The sequence below is a fragment of the Euprymna scolopes genome, chromosome 41 (assembly GCF_053919585.1).
Source record: "Euprymna scolopes isolate OS-2025 chromosome 41, ASM5391958v1, whole genome shotgun sequence".
Classification (NCBI taxonomy): Eukaryota; Metazoa; Mollusca; class Cephalopoda; order Sepiida; family Sepiolidae; genus Euprymna; species Euprymna scolopes.
Genome location: NC_136522.1, coordinates 21,845,241 through 21,863,219, shown reverse-complemented (window position 1 = coordinate 21,863,219; position 17,979 = coordinate 21,845,241). Strand labels below are relative to the sequence as shown.

General features: G+C 34.3%; 1 protein-coding gene across 1 annotated transcript in view; it reads right to left on the bottom strand.

Annotated features, from left to right (window-relative positions):
• LOC145266410 (nuclear pore membrane glycoprotein 210-like) overlaps positions 1-17,979 on the bottom strand; it is a 203,385-nt gene that overhangs the window by 144,764 nt on the left and 40,642 nt on the right. Inside the window, exons 6-11 of the mRNA XM_080122073.1 lie at positions 13,483-13,612; positions 11,342-11,470; positions 8,262-8,330; positions 5,558-5,664; positions 1,988-2,128; positions 235-372 (exon numbers count right to left, since the gene is read on the bottom strand). Of these exons, the coding sequence (XP_079978199.1) occupies positions 235-372; positions 1,988-2,128; positions 5,558-5,664; positions 8,262-8,330; positions 11,342-11,470; positions 13,483-13,612 (714 nt within the window). The remainder of the gene's footprint in view (positions 1-234; positions 373-1,987; positions 2,129-5,557; positions 5,665-8,261; positions 8,331-11,341; positions 11,471-13,482; positions 13,613-17,979) is intronic.

Sequence of the window (17,979 nt, the reverse complement as noted above, 5' to 3'; positions counted from 1 at the left end):
TATTTTCATACTTTGCAACACTAAATATGCATATCTAAAACGATTTTCGGTATATTTAAAAAAAAAATCAGTTTTGGATACCCACCTCAAGAGTTTACTGTAGTTATATAAAGAAATATAACTTTTCAAATTATAGTTATGAACAGTGATCAAACTAAGAGGAGTCATTCATTCAAAAATATGCTTTGAAGTTCTGACCACTACTTTATTTCTTCAAAAGGGTACTAAACTTACCGTCAACTTGTAACTGTATGCCAGTTTGGTATTAGGGTCCCACGGAAACAACAATGACGGTGGATCAACAACTATTTTGTCGTAAATTTCAACTGTTTGTTCAGTCCGCAATGATCTTTCAAGCAAACGTTCTTCACCCTGGAAAGATAAACATGTCTCCAATAAAATTTAAATTATTGATGGCATAAAGTTTTATTTCCCCTATATTAAAAAACAAAAAGAAAAAATATGTATGAAGTACTTACTTGTGATGAAAAATGATGTAAATTGATCAAGTAGTTTTACTTTTAAATAAAAAAAATCAAATTTTATGAGTATCTGAGGAGTGAATGTCTCGTCCATCATTTTGAAAGATAAAGAAACAAAGGGATATAAACCCAACAATTCATATTTACTAGATTTGTTATAACATCTCTGAATTTGCATTAATTGCTTAAAAATGATTTTATTTATAAAAATCAAACTATTTGATTAATTTACGTAATTAGTGCTTCTACATTATACAAATGCAACAGTAACATATCCAAAAATTATGGAAACTGTTTTTGATAAAATTTATATGGAGAATAAATTTTATCTGACATTTTGAATTACGTTTGTCACGTGACGTAACAAATTATCTCCCCTTGTAATAAAGTGATTTCACTTCCTTTCGCAATTTTTTTCATTAATAATTATTTTTCTACCTTATTGTTTTTCATAATTTTTAGATGTTACTATTTGAGACTTGACAATTACATAGGTACCATTTCTTTCACTTGAAATTCAATACTTTTCGTTTGTGTAATATATTAGGTTGGTGCAAAAATAATGCTGTTTTATGAAGTCAATTTCAGGTAAAAAAAAAAAAACATTTTTGCACCAACCTAATGCAAGTGCCACATAATTTTTGGAATATGATAGTTTTGTTTCATCATGGGTATGTATATCATGCAGATTTTTTTTTTTTTTAATATAGGAAGAATTCTGGACAAGACCTAATTTTGCTTCCAAGAACCCAAACGTAATACAAAAATTAACTTCCACAATCAAAATTACCACCAAAAATGTCTCCCTAAAATGAAATTTACACACACAAAAAAATATGAACATTCCTCATAGATTCAACTTTATCCTCCCCACCTCACTATTCATAAATTTTCTCTAAAAATCAATTTTTAAAATGCTGCTCCAAGAAACTTGTGTGAATATGAACATTTGATGCTTATACAGTTTGGGGCATAGGTGGGGAAAAAAAAAAAAAAAAAAAAAAATGCAGTTCCAAATAAATTAACTGAAAAATTCTTTGATAGACTAACGTATCATGCAAAAATAAGTATCTACACCAAAAATTAGGGAAAACAAATCAATTTTATTGTATTTTGCTGATTCGCCATTGATGAATTGTGGGCAGACATCCTGTAAAGCAGCAAAAGACAAGCCAGTCTGTCATTTAATGAATTGTGGATTGGAAAAATATGAAAAGCGATTTTTATTTTTCATTAAAATTCTACTCAATTTTTCCTCATCTTGGTGAGGATACTTATTTTTGCATGATACACAAGTATATCAAGGAGTTTTTACTTGGAATGTGATTTTCACCTGTACGCCATATGATACTCTATAAGCAATGTTTCATTACAGATCTCTCTATAGAGAAAACATCGAATCTATGTAAGACTTTGGGGGAAAAATATGTATAAAATTGTTTTTTTAATTAGCAAGCAAACGAAAGAGAGGGAGGGGTTGTACATGTGTGGCAAGAGACACTTACCTTGACAAGCAAACCTTTCAATACGGCTTTGATCTTGGTGACACCTTTCTGCAATGGACTGACACGGAAATAAGAACCATTTTTTGTGTGATGAAGAATTCGGAAATATTTCTCATCAAATACAGCATTAATCAGCAGATTCTGGAAAGAAAAAAAAAAAAAAAAGGATCCAATTACAACTTTCCAATTTATCAATATCTAAGTTGGTGAAAACATCGTCTGACTGCATATGTCGCATAATATTCAAGTAGATTCAGTCGAAATGAAATCGTATGTCTAAACAACTAAGTATATCTTAGTATAGGATTTGAAATACTTCTATTTTTATCAGCTATGAAATTACAAGCTATTAAGGCCAAAAGCCACTCAAGAATAAGGGTCAATGAGATTGCCAGTTGAACGATGATATAAGATTGAAAAACGATGAATGGAATGAACAAAAACGGTCCTCTTGTGACGACGACTGGTTCTACGCATGCATCGGATGACGTCATGATCTGATTTACTTTAAATAGTTGAAAAACTGACTAAATTTCATGTACGTCGCGTTAGCTCAGTTGGTTAGCGCGTTGGTTCGTTATCTATCTGTTTTGGGTTCGAATTGTGGTGTGAGGTCTTTTTTTCGATTTTTTAAATTTAAATATTGAACCAGTGTTATTTAAGCCATTTTTCACGTGATGTTCGGTTTTCTGTTTTGTTTTTTTTTTTTACTTCGCTTATCCACCCCCCGACCACACCCCCAAAAACACCCGGGTACCCACCAATTTTTAAAAATTTTAATATCGAAACAGGCCCATTTAAGCTATTTTTCACGTGTTCGCTTTTCTGTTTTCATCGTTCGTTTGCCTTACGTTAGTTTTTTTCCCCCGATGTTTTGATTACCCCCTCCGCTTAAGTTTTAACGTTGTTTTCTTTTTTTACTTCGCTTATAACAAACAAACCTGGTCATCGACGTCGTAACGCTCGACGACTTCCGTGCGCGCACTTGTCAATTTGGTTCTTACTTAAATAAATTCAAAAATCTTTCACTAATTCATTCTGGCTGGCCAATTTTATTTTCAAACTTCGCCTCAGGACTTCGATCCTACCCCCCCCCCCCCGGTTTCTTTTTTATTTAAAACTACACACACCTCCAAACACCCGGGCAACGCCGGGTACCCCCATTAGTATATGTATATATATATTATATTATATATATATATATATATATATATATAAAAGCAAAAATGTGTGTTAGTGTGTGTGCATTTTTGTGTATGTCCACCAAAAGCTTTTTTCGCCGGGCTTCTCGGTCGGCTCATTTCTTAAAACTTTTTATACAATGTCTAAATCATAATATCTACGAGTTATGACTGGGGGTCGCGTTTATTTTTAATTTGCCCGACTTTTACGTGCTACTTTTGAGATTTTTTTTTTGATCGCCGCAGTTTCGTTACGCTTTTCAGTATATAAAAAAAGCGAAAACTGGCTTGCAGCCACGTCATGTTTCAAGGTCAAACATCACGCGGCAACTTTCTTGCACCAGTCAATTTCACTTTATAAACGTTAACTTACAACACTTATCACTTCCTCGTGGCCAAGATGGTTAGGTCTCAGAGTTTTTTTTCCCCCATTTCGTTTCCACCTTCGCGTCAAGGCTTCGGGGTTCAAGTCTACCTTCCTACTAACTTTTTTTTTTTTTTTTATTTATTTATTTTTTTTTTTTTACACCTCCAAACACCCCCTCAACGTTTTTTTTTTGAAACAGGATTGTTTTGATCTAACCCCCCCCCAACAAACACCCCGGCAATGCCGGGTACCTCCTGCTAGTGTATATATATATATATATATATGGCAAAATGGTTACAAGTGTTTTTGTATATCCAAGAAAGGCTTTTTTTGTGGAGGTTCTCGACAATGTTACTATCTTGGAGAACTTTCTTTATACTCCCTAGATTGTAATATCTCCGATCTGTGAACTGATGTCATTTATCTTTTATTTGATCGAGTGTTTAAAAATTCCTGCGATCCTGTCCTTTCCAGTTGATTGGTTGTTTTACGGCATATCGACCCTTTTCAGGTTATTTAATGCTGAATCCAGTGATTTTGAAGAACAATTTTTTTTTTTAATAGAATATATTTGTTGTTTTCAAGTCTGCTTCTATTTAACCCATAGTTGGGACCCTAACAGGTACTACCACTCCGGGTCAGAGTGGACCTGGGAGCAATGACAATTAAAGGGTAGCTCCGCACTCCCCGAAGCCCTTGAGCTGGGGCTTCACCATCGAATATAGTTTAAGGTCGTGTCCTTTCCAGTGTTTGTCTTTTTTTATAAATAAAGTGAAACTAATCGAAGCAAATGCACTCGCCTAGCCTTCCTGGCCGGGACATCCAGAAAGGCAATCAGCTTTGATCAATGGGGGGGGGGGGATCCTTCATATCAGATAATTGCTATTGATTGGGACACTGCCGGGGTTCCCCTTTTTGGAGGGGAGCTGGTTTTCCCCAACATCATGGGGAAACAAAATAAATAAAATGGCAGAAAGTCAGACGTTCATTTCTGCAAGTCAACATTTTGATATCGCTAAATTTGAACGCTTTTCACTTCCCGTTGCGTCATGATGTCAGGTTTTCTTTCACTTTCTTTTCTGCCTTCGTGTCACAGGTTCGAGCCTGCCTGCCTACTACAACTTTTTTTTTTCACACACCTACAAACACCAAGGCAATGCCGGGCACCCGCGCTAGTCTCTCTCTCTGATATATATATATATATATATATATATAGAAAGGGCAAAATGTGTGTGTTTTTATGTCTCGCAAAAACTTTTGACAGATGTCGGACTGTGACAAAACCGGTATCGTTTTAAACCTCGATCCTTCAGACGACAAATATAAAAAAATTGGCCCAATACATTCATTTCTTCACCCTCAACTGGGCAGTTTTGTACAAGGAGGGGTTGCTTTTTTCGCCGACATTTTAGCAAGTCATCGTCACTGTTGCACTGACCACGCTTAATTTTGATGTTCGTGACTTCCAGTTTTGCCATGGATACATCGGCAAAGTGGTCATGATTTTTCCACCTTCTTTTCCTCCTTTGCATTATGGGTTCGAGCCTGCCAGTCTACTACCACTTTTTTTTTTAAACACCTCTCTATGCCTACTGTTGTTTTGACCCCCCCCACTTTTTAAGGCAATGCTGCTAGTACCACTTTTTTTTGTAGACACCCTCCCTGATTCCTAACTAAACCACCTCTCCACACCTGGGCAATGTCAGGCCCCTCCTTTGCTTACCTACCTAGTACCACTTGTTATTTTTTCTTTTTAACAACACCTCTCCCCACCTGGGCTGCCTGTTTTGACCCTCCCTACCACTTTTTTTTTTTTTCCCAGTGTTCTTTACTACATCACCTACACACACCCGGGCATCACCAGGCACCCCTGCTAGTCTAATAATAAAACTATCAATTTATGTGATTTTTGGAATATGATCTTTTTGTACAGCATACAAATTTTCTGTTTTTTTTTTTTTTTTTTTTTTTTTTTTTAAATGTAAGGAGAATTCTAGACAAGAACTACAAAGATTTTCTTACTTCTGATGGGTAAATTTTATGGTTATCTGAATCATAAATTTCAAGATAAATATCGTATTCTCGGTCCGTTTCAAGCACCCATTTCTTATAAGGCATCACAGCAAAAACTGAAATAAAAAAGAAAAGGTATTATTTCCAGAAAATATTCGGTGCTGGTATACTATTGGATACAAATGAAAATAGCATTCCAAGTAAAAACTGTTTAATATATGCATGTATCATGCAAAAACAAATATCCTCACCAAAAAATTCGGAAACATTATTGCAGAAGATCCAATTAAAAATAAAAAATCAGTTTTCGTATTTTGTCACTTTGACATTCGTTATTACTAGGGCTGTGGTAATAGAATATTCTTTTTATTCTTGGGTATATATCCGACACAGTTAGACACTTAATCAACCGAGAACCACATCCGTCTATATAAAAACATAAGATATTAATGGATATATACACAAAAGTCAAAACAATAAAAAAAATATGCTGTTGTCACACCACTAATTATTTCTTTGTTAAATGACAGACTGACTTATCTCCCTTTGATTTACAGAATTTTCGCTATTAATCAATGGCAACACATCAAACTATAATAAAACTAACACCTGCTGATTAGTTTTTGAAAATCATCTATAAATAGAAAAGCGAAAGTGTGTGTATGTATGTTCGCTTTTTGTGTATGTCTGTAAAAGGCTTTTTTTGCTGGACTTATCGGTCGGCTCATTCCTTCTTAAAACTTTTTATATCACGTCTAAATGATAATATTTATGAGTTATAAACGGGAGGTCGCGTGCATATTTAATTTGCTCGACTTTCACGCGCTATTTTTTCCAGATTTTTAGATTGTCGCAGGTGTCTTTCACTTTTTGGTATAAAAAAGCAAAACTGGATTCGAATCGGTAGTTCCCGGTGGTCTCCGGAAAGCGATGTATACGTTTGGCCAATTGCTTTCTTCTGGACACTCCCCTAATAAACGGGGAGCTGGTTTTCCCCAAAGTTGGGTAAAAACAAATAAACAGAGTTATTGACCTCATTAAAACACAGAAAATGTTAACTGCTGACTAGCTATTGTTTACGTCGTCATAACTATCGCTGAAAATGTTTACTCCACGATTTCCACTTGATCTCATTAAGTCATTAGGTGCGGGCACTTGTCAATTCTCTTCCTACTTAAATAAATTCAAATGTCTTTCAGTAACTTTTTCTTGCTGGCTGATTGGTTAACGTGTCATGTTTTTTTCACATTTTATTTTCCAACTTCACCTCAGGGCTTCGGAATTGATCCTACATACCTACCAAAACTTTTTTACCCCCCCCCCCGTTTCTCACCCAGGCGCTAGCCTATAATATAAATCTCACCTGCCTATTTAAATGTATGCATATATGTTTGTATGTGTGCCTAAAACTTTCGACAGAGGTGACGGATTTTCATGAGATCGGTATCATTTTGATGCTCGACCTTTTGGGCAACAAATATCGAAAAATTGGCTAAAAACATTAATTCCTTCATCCTCAACTAGGCACTTTTCTACAAGGAGGGGTCATTTTTTTCACCGATATTTTCAAAAGTCATTTCCTCTTTTCGATTGTCTAGCCTTAATTTAAACCTACGTCATTTTCGGTTTAGCAATGGCCACAATAGCAAAGACTTCACATTTTGTTTTTCACATTCTTTTCCTCCATCACGGTATGATGGTTCGAGCCGAGGAGTTTGAAGGAAGAATTCTCAGGTGTTATTTGTTTTACTACAAACAACTGTTATGCAAAATTCATCAAATATAATTTACAAATCCTTCAAGTGAACACTCTTCTTGATTTAATTTTTACCCATATAAGGACAGGTGAAGTACACTTTAGGTGCGATAGCAACTCGATAAAAAGCACTAATCTCCATATCGCTTGGGTTAGCTTCAAGATGGACATCTAACACTTTTTTTTAGGGTGACTGAAAGTATCTCCTCGCAAACTACTAGACTTTGAAATTCCCTGCCTATATCTTACTTTCCCAACTGTATTCACATGCATAAATTCAAGTGTAAAGTCAACAGATATCTCGCTGCTCAACTCCCTATTTAGAGGATCCCTGTAGGCATGATCCCTAATTCACAGTAATTTCTTACAGCTTAGTAGCAATTTGCCTTCTTTGGGAGGGAGGGAAGGGAGTTGAACAAGTAAAAAAAAAAAGAAAAGAAAAAAAGAAAATAAAGTCCAATTTCAGAATAAAATCACAGTAAAAATTTTTATGTCCTGGTGAAGGTTTGAACTCAGATGGTATCTACAAACAGTGCAATAAGCAAGTGTCCTACAGAGGAAGTACTATATAGTGACACTATTAATTCAATACAAAGCAGACTACCTTCTTCCAGTGTCTTTAAGAGAATTAAAGAAAGGAGATAAAGGAAGCAAAAAGGACATCAGAACTTCCTACTCTGTTGCATCTGAATCATTATCAAAAACTGTATCCGTTTTAAAAATCTTCAAAAAGTGGATAAATTATTTTTTTGAAAGAAATTAAATCAAAAAGCATTTTTCTTGTTAAGAACATGGGCCAATGTTTTACAAAAATCTAAAGCATCAGAATCAAACATTGATTTTTTTAGGAAGAAAACTATTGATCAGAAAGATTCAGAAACAGCCGTGCGATATTTCAAGGCAAAGACCAAGGCAGGTGCACAACATTTAAACACTTGAAATCATAATAAAACTTACGTATATAAGCAGGTTTGATAACATGCATGAGGGCTGATGGCTGATAGGACTGTTCACTGTCTTGAATATCTGAGAAAAATTTAAGGAATAACAAAAAAAAAAGAAATGTGTTTTCAGGAGATAACCTAAAACATGGTACTTATTTGATTAGGAACCAGCAGAGTCACCTGGGATTGCCCGAGGCAAAAGCATATTTCTATCAAAACTTCTATCTCTATCCCGCGCTTCTTAGCCCCATTTTTCTCTTCTGTCAATTCCTCTTTAGCTGGACATGTAACGACGTTCGGGAACCAACACACGCTGTGTCGAGTTTCAGTTGCAAAGAAGACCAAAATAAAGAATATAAAATAAGTCCAACTCACTTTTTTTTCTTTGTAGCAACAACATTTCCTCATTCTCTTTACTCGTGTGATGTCCCTCACATGATCATGATTCACATCTCGCACGTGATCATGATTCACATCTCGCACGTGATCGAATGTTATCCATGTCTCTCACGAGATCTCTTTTACAGTTTTATAGTTCTTAACATCAGTTCGCATGCATTTGCATACAAGCATCTGTGCTGTGTTGTACGGTACAATCACGTTGACACACAGGTTCTCGCTAGATCATCGAAGTTAAGCAACGTTGGGCCTGCCCAATACCAGATAGGTGCCCATTTGGGACAGCTAGGTACTGTATGTACCTTCTGAGAAACTTGGGCACGGGGCCAGCATCCTCACCCTGAAAAAAGAACTCCTTGCTACAAAAGCATCTACCAAAGTTGTGGATGGCCTGTGCCCCTCCAAGGGCTCAAGGCCATGGATCTACGTTATGTTACAGACATTCACAACTCTCCTTTTTATAATAAGATTTCTTGAGAAATAAGTTGGCATTTTCTTTCCAAATCTGCACATAAAATGGCAAGTACCTAGTGTAGGGTTTCCCAACTGTGGAAACCTTGGAGTTCCTTAAGAACATGCCAAAAGATTCTTCAAGCAATACTGACAAATAAGGTAGAGATTATTATGCCTTTGCACATATGTGCAATTTTTCAGGGTTTTTTTTTTTCAAACTTAATTTTCTTATAAAATTGTGAAAAAAAAAAAAAAAAAAAAAAAAAAAAAAAAAATCCAGCTTTTAAACTGATTGTTAGAAAAATAGATGCTTCTACATTATAATAGCGAAATTCGAAATATTTAATTTCAAGTAAAACCAATGGCATCTACTTTATTGCTATGTCGAATTTAGTAACATATTCAAAATTTACAAAAACCGATTAGATAAAAAAATTAATTATTAATGGAAATAATTTTGGAAATAACTTAAGTTTATACATAATAAAGCAGCGTCAATCAGGGGAAGTAACTCTGTCCATCTTGTTACAATTACTGGCAGATACACAAAATCATCTATTGCTCAAAGTACATGTTTTAGGTAATAATGCAATAATATTTAACTAATTGCGATATGACAATTAGGTAAACAACATTGCTTTTAGTTAAAATGAAAAGTAAATAGCTACTATTATTTTTTTAATGAAAACTCAATTTTCCGACCGTCGGACTTTGCTATTATAATGAAGAACCGTAAAATATGTTGATTTTTTTTCTCCCCCAAAACTGTCAGTAAATTTGAGAAAGATAAAAAAAAAAATAAATAAATAAAATAAATAAATAAAAAAAAACTTAAATCGGTTATAAAAAGAAAAATATTACTTGCATTATGAAGGAGAAATAAATAAGATTGTAAAATATTTTCTAATGTATAGTATTCCTCGGAACATTGCTATTATTGGAAAAGTTCCACAAAAGTGAAAAGTTAAGAAATACCAACATAGTACATAAACATACAAACAAGGGGAGATTACTCCGATTAACAAGAATGATTGAAGAAATTCTTTTTGAAAAAAAAAAAAAAAAATAAAAAAAAATTTACAGGGTGTACAGGACATTTGTGGTCACTTTAGTTATAGAAATTGGTGCCTTTATTTTTTTAGTTAGTTTGTGTCTTTTTTCCTTTTAATCAACCATTACATTACAAAGCCCCTTCATCTCTGCTTATCCTGAGCCAGCCTCGCCAGTGAACCCCAAGAATGCTGCATAGCTTTCCTCTCCCTTTTCACCTTTCTTCTTTCATCATCTGGAGTCCAGTGCAGTGCTGTTTTTATGATTGTGGGTCTTTCCGGGGAATGTGCTTAATCCATCGCCATTTTCTGATGATTAGGCCCACATCTTCTTGATGGCATCTCTTTAGTAGGTCTTCATTGGAGATCTTAGGCCAGAATATCTCTCAGTATTCGTCGAAGGCAGGTGGTATGAAAGGATTGAAGCTTGATGAAATCTGCTTCCGTCGTTCTCCAGCATTCCGATCCACATAAGAGTATTGATACTACACAGCTTTGATAGAGTTTGAGCTTGGTGTTGGTGTTGTATTGCGCAGATCTAAAGATGTTGCTCATTCCCCTAAAAAGACTGCTTGCCTTGCTCAGCCTGCTTTTGTATGCTTGTGCCACCACAGTAGGTAAAGCTGTCTGCCTGGTGCAAGCCCTTTCCATTTACCTGAACTGGAGTTGATCTATTCACGTTCAGTGTAATTGTCTGTCTTCTTGGTATTAATATTGAGTCCAACCTGCTGCCCAAATGTCTGCAACCTGCTGGTTTTCTCTTGCATATGTTGGTGTGTATGGGATAGTAGTGCCAGGTCGTCGGCAAACTCCAGATCTCTCCTCCTTGGATTACCACCTTGTCGCAGTGAAGGAGCTAGAGCGTTTCAATGATCCCTAGAGCTATGCTAGCGAGAGCGAAAGCTTTTGGCAGGGTCCCCCTTGCAAGAAAGGTTGATGGATAGAAACCAGACAGAGTGATCCCTGGTCCAGCAGGTTGGGGGTTGAGCACAGGGCTAATGACCCTTTCTTGTAAAACAAGTATGTTATGGAAACGGCCACAAAGAGGACCTCTATTTCAGCATGTGAGGCGCCTTCTGAATCAAATGAAACTTGTAACCAATAATAGCAGTTAAGTAAGAAGTATTCTATATATATATATATATATATATATATATATATATATATAAAGAGAGAGAGAAAAAAAGGATACTCCGATCCCGAAGGATGATCTCTGTACTTCCAAGCTGGAGAGCAACAGCTTCAGATGTGGCTGGGTCAAAAGATGTGACTGTCTGGTTGACAACTTCCAGGTAATACTGTGGAGAAGGTAGGTCAATTTCTATAGAGAGAAAAAAAAAACAACAAAAACATTAAATAAATGAAAGTGAATAAATGTCACTGAGCAGCCATAAGGGGGTCATAATGTGGACTATACTTAGTTTTATGCAAAGTGGTAAAAAGGAGTTGAAAACCCCTTTGTGAAAATTTAAAGACTTAAATTTGATGTGAAATTTTAATAATCGGCTTTAAATATCAATCAATAAAAGATTTCCTACATTTCAGTTTTTTTTTTCGAATATTTAAAAAGGTTTTTTTAGATGCATAATATATGGGCACACAGCATTAAAAAATCCAAATATTTCAGATTTACATTAAATGTTGTCCATAACTATCAAAAGCCAATCAAGCAAGATTTCCTGAAATACAACTTCTTAAGCTTAAATTTGTAGAATCAAATCATGTAATGGAATTTTGATTGAAAATTGGAATAAGAATTCTATACATAAGGTTTAGTACCATTATATTTTGATTTTAATTTTTGTAAGGGGACATGAAAGTGGTGGAAAACTATTGTTTGGGAAATTAAATTTACCTTCCCTGGAACGTGTATTCTGATTAATAATAATAATAATACATATTAAGTATTGATTACATTAGATTATGTACATATATAAGTATTTTTGACAGAAAATTATTTTACAAGAATGTTTGGATGAAAACTACAAAGTTTTTATTTTAACTGAAATATCTTCAAAATAGAAAAGAAACAAAAAAAAAAAAAAAAAAAAAAAAAAAAAAGCAATACATATGCTAATGACGGTAGAAAGCATTAGAGATGGACCAAACTGCTACACAGATTACTCCTCATCCATACTGACAGGGAGCCCCCCCCCCGCCCAACTAATATATATATGGTTAGTCATTATTCTCAAAACAGAAGATATAATGAAATAGGTCTTACACACGTTTCATCAAATAGCTAAAACCCACCAAACAACACATCAGAGACAAATGTTCCTAAAAACAGTTGGAAAGAATTTTTGTTTCATCGGATAAAAAAAGATTTGGTAAAGAAAAAAATGTTGATAAATGGAAATAGAAATATTTTAAGTCCACAAAAAAAAAAAAAATATCAAAGCACACGTGGGGAAGCCATCTTATGCTGCCATATTTGGTTTGGAAATATACATATCTTGTATATAATAAGAACATCACAGTTTTCGCCCTCTGGACCAAAATACCATAGGTTTACAACAACAGATGGCACATACAAATTCTACACTATTAGCCAATATTTTATGTAACTATAGAACATTTTAGATGCTTAAATTTGTAATAAAATCCTAGATTTAATCCTAGGAGTGACATCATCATCGTAAACACCTACAGAGGAAGCAGTTGCCCCCCCCCATTCACCAAGTCTCCCACTATTCCCCCTCCTACATAAAATATTTTTACTCACAGGGTACTTAAACCGAGACCTCACTCTACGTAACTGACCCATAAACTCATAGACAGCATTCACCGTCCATTCCTCTAAACAAAAATTATTAACGTCCTGATACATCTTTCTTTCACTGATTGGCTATTACTTGTATAAAAATTAAAGCATTTATTAAATTAGAAAATAGTAAATTAATGCAATATTCTTTTGCAAAGCAATATGCAAATTAATTAATAGGATGTCAATCACATATACATAATATATAGCATAATCACATTGACACACTGAAGTTAAACAGCATTGAGCTCGGTCAGTACTAAATGGGTAACCATATTCGGAATACCAGAGGCTTTATGCACTCTCCATTTCTGTTGGCATTGTTTCCAGTTGTCCTGAACTTCTTGTCACTGGGATCAGCAATGGTTGATGATTGTGCAACACTTACTTCACCCTTGCAGGGGGGTATCCATTGTCTCTCAAGACTGAATGGAGGCCATGATAGATAATCAGTACATTAGAAAGCTATTGTTCTTTTCTTGAATATAAATTTGGCATTTTAATCCTATTGTAAGTTTGATAAATGACCCAACTTTATAAATAGAGATGATAGATAAAGTCAACTTTACGTGTAATCGTGTTTTGTCTCAATTGTTCCAACTTGTAAGTAACCACTCCAAACTGCAGGACATGAATTATTGTCGGGTTTATCATCAGATTAGCAATGACTGTTAACAAGACAGTAGCAGCCTGGACATTCTGGAAAGAAATGAAAATGGAAAAAATGATAAAAAAAACTTTTTTTTTTTTTTAACATTAAAAAGAAAGAATATCAAACTGGTTTCCATAATAAGAATTTTTTTTAATGTTTCAAAATAATTTGGTACTTCTACAGAATTTGTAATGAACTTATTTTTAAATCCTGACCTGGTTCTAAATGAATCATATCTTAAGCTTTAAGTTGGCAAAAGTCTATTTGGTTCATTTCAAATTATCTAGAAGCAATAAAATAAGATTCTGCTAATATATATATATATATATATATATATATATATATATATATATAGAGAGAGAGAGAGAGAGAGAGTGTGTGTGTGTTTGTTTAACGGCATTTCAACCTTTAAGGGTCATTTAATGCCAAAAAAGTTTTGTTGATATAATAGGTTTTCAGTTTCTTGTAAAAATATTTTAAGTTTCTTGAAAAGTTTATCTTTTGAAGCAAGATGCTTTAGGTTTTCCGAAAAATTATTTTAGTTGTAAAAGGTTTGTTCTTCTAAAATGAATTTTACTTGTTTACTTTATAGAAGTTTAAATACATTTGTTTCTTTTAAATAGTTTGATTTGTTGGGGCTCCACTTCTTGGAACACTTTTCTAATGTTTGTTGTGTTAAAATATTTCTTCTGAGTGTGTTTGTGTTTTCTACATTCCCTCAGTAGATGTTTAATTGTTAGTTGTTGGTTGCAGAGTGTGCAATTTGGTGTTTCCTCCACTTTGATTAGGTAGGAATGAGTTAATTTTGTATGTCCAATTCGTATTCGTTTCGTACAATTTCTTCTCTTAAAAATTTTGTTTTTCGTTTTTAATTATTGGTTGGTGTTCGTGCAGTTTGTTTGCAATGCATTTGTTCCATTCCTCTTGCCACTGTTTTCTAAATATTTGTTGATTTTTCTTTTTACGTCTGCATGTGGTATTTTAATTTTTTTCATTTGGTGGTTTGTGGCCCCTTTAGCCAGTTTGTTTGCCTTTTCATTTCCTGGGATGCGGACATGGTTTGGTATCCAGGTTATTATAATTTTTTTATTGTTTTTTTTTTCGGTTATTCATTGTATTCTTGTATAATTTCTGTGATAAAAGGGTGTTTAGATTTTTCTTCAAGACCCACAATACAGGATAGGGAGTCTGTATATATTATGGCTTTTTGTTCGTTGAGGTCTTTGATGTGTTTGAGAGCTATTTTGATGGCCTGCAGCTCGGCTGTATATATTGAAGCCTCGTTGGGCAGTCTTATTTGATATTGATTTTGTCCATCTGTGCATGCTGCACTTGTTCCGTTTATAGTTTTAGACCCATCGGTGTATATTTCTATGTATTCTGCATATTTTTCTCTTAGTTCTCCAAAGTTGCTTCTGTTTGTTATATTATTTATAATGTTTTTCTTGTAAGCAGTAAGTGTCAGGTCGGTTTTTGGTTTGTGTAATGTCCATGGTGGTCTGTCGTTTATTTTTTAGTAATTATATTGTCGGGGTTTTCATTGATTTGATGTATTATTTCTTTAATTCTGTGTCCAAAGGAGGGTATACTTTTTGGTTTCCCTGAATAAAAGTTTGTACATTGTGGGTTGAAGGTAGTTTTGTATGTTGGGTTTTCGGGGTGCTTTGTAGTTTTGTTGCATATTGTAACGCTAGTTTTTCCCCCATCTTAAATGCAGGGGTAGTTCTTGGGCTTCTACGTGAAGGCTTTCCATTGGAGAAGTTCGATAGGCTCCCAGGCTAAGTCTTAAACTTTAATTCTGTATTGTTAGTAGTTTGTTTTTGTAGGATTTGTACGTAGAGCTGTATATGGCACAACCATAGTCCAGTTTGGATCTGATATGTGAGCAGTATATTTTGAGCATTGTAGCTTGATCTGCTCCCCAGTCTAGTTTTGATACTATTTTTAAGATATTTATTGCTTTTAAGCATTTTTGTTTTAATTTGTTAATGTGCTCCTTGAAGTTTAGTTTATTATCAAAAATGATCCCTAGAAATTTGGTATGTTGTACTAATTGTATTAATTGTCCATCTAGTTTGAGCTGTGGGTCAAGGTGATATTTTCGTTTCTTACAAAAGTAGATACATGTGGTTTTGCTTTTGGGCATTTTGAATCCATTTTGGTTAACCCAAAGATCTATTTTGTTAAGGCAATATTGCATTTGTCTTTCGATAGTTGGCATATTTGGTGATGAGCAAATTATTGAAAAGTCATCAACAAATGTTTTTTCGAATTCCATGTTAACAATTTCGATCATACTGTTGATTTTAATTAGAAAAAGGATGGCAGATAGTACACTACCCTGTGGTACCCCTGTTTCTTGTGTGTGTTGATCTGATGTTGTATTTCCTAAGCATACTTTAAATGTTCTGTGGGATAGGAATTCTTGGATAAATTTTGCTAGGTTTCCTCTGATTCCCATATTATGAATATCTTTCAAGATTCCGTACCTCCACGTGGTGTCATACGCTTTTTCGATATCAAAAAAGATTGAGACCATGTGATCGTTTCTTATTAGACCGTTACGAATATATGTTTTTAGTCGAATAAGTTGGCCATTAGTACCTTGATTTTGTCTAAATCCGCTTTGGTATGTAGAAATGAAGTTATATTTTTCTAAATGCCACATTAGTCTTGTATTGACCATCCTTTCTGTTGTTTTGCATATACAGCTTGATAGGACGATAATTGGTAGGGTTGGAGTGATCTTTTCCGGTTTTAGGAATTGGGATGATATTGGATTCAAGCCAGTGTTTTGGGAAATTGTTAGTCCACCATATGTTGTTAATTATCTGTAAGAGAATGTTGAGAGATGTGTCTGGCATGTGTTTTAAAAATTGATAGTGGATGTCGTCTGGACCGGTAGCTGTATCTTTACTTTTATGAATTGTATATTTTTTTTGGGGGAGTAGTGGTTGGATGAGGAGTTTTGGTTGAATTCATTTGCGATTATGTCTGCTATTTCTTTTTTGTCTATAATTTGGTGTACTTATATTATTTATTGGGGTTCCAAGTTTTTTTCCAGTTATTTTTCTTATTATTTCCCATGTTTTTTTTTTTATGGCATGTTGTTGTTCAATTTGGAAATATAGTTTTGCCAGGTTTCTTTTTTTGCATTTTTTATAATATAGCGCACTTTTGCTCGTGCTTGTAGGTATTTTTGGAGGTTGGGTTTTGTAGATGTTGTTTGAAATGTTTTAGTGTTTTTTTTCCTGTTGTTGCTTCTTTACATTCTGTTGTGAACCATGGCGTTGATTTTGGGTGTGGTTTAGTGGAAGATTTTGAGATTGTCTTGATTGCTATTTCGTTTAGCATATTGGTGAAAGCTAACATAGGATCTGGTTTGTTAACTATTTCTTGGTTAATTAAGTTTGTACAAAGTTTGCTAAATTCAGTCCAGTTAGCTTTATAGATTTGCCATTTTGGCTTTGTTTCTTCTGTTGCAGGTTCTTGGGTTTTGAGAAAAATTGGGAAGTGATCGCTGCCGCACTGGTCGTTATGTACCTCCCATTGAAAGTCCATAAATATTGCATAGTGTTAGGCCAATAGCTGATGTCGTTCCTGTGCCTGGGTGAAGGTACGTGTGTGTTTTGTCGTTAAGTATAGCTATTTCGGGTTATTCCAGTAATGATTCAATGATTTTCCCAGTTTGGTTAATATTCTCACATCCCCACATTTTGTTATGGGCGTCGAAGTCCCCCATTAATATAAAAAGTGTGGGGAGTTGTGTTATCAGATCTTCAATTTCGGTTTTATTTAGTTTATGCTTAGGTGGAATGTAGATTGAACAAATAGTTGGTCGGTGGAGTGTAGCTTTAATTGCTATTGTTTGAAGGTTTGTTTGGAGTTGTAATTTTATATGTGGTATCTGTTTTTTTTATTATAATTGAGGTGCCACCTATTGGTCAGTTATCTGTTTGTGATCTATTTGTTTGGTTGTAAATGTGGTATCCTTTGAAGTTGATGGTGCCTGTTTCTTTTAGAAGAGTTTCCTGTAGGCCAATTATGCTGGGGTTATATTGTGCTATTATATGTTTGGTTTCTTCGTAGTTTGGTTTTATGCCTCTGCAGTTCCACTGTATGATGTTTTTATTCATTTGCATAAATAAGTTCGTTTTTTTTTAACTGTTTGGTTTTTGTTTAGGTTTTTATATCTAGCATTCTATTGATTTGTTGTGTTTTGAGTGGTTTTTGTTTTGTGTTTACTTGAACTGCTTGGTTCCTCAGTCTCCATTTTCTCCTCCTGATCTGTTTTTAGAGCTAGATTTATTTCTATAACTCTATATTTCAATTCAAATTTATTTTCGTTTTTGATTAATATTATTTCTGTTTTTTGTTTATTTTGGTTTTTTGAAGGAGGATTTGTGTTTTCCCG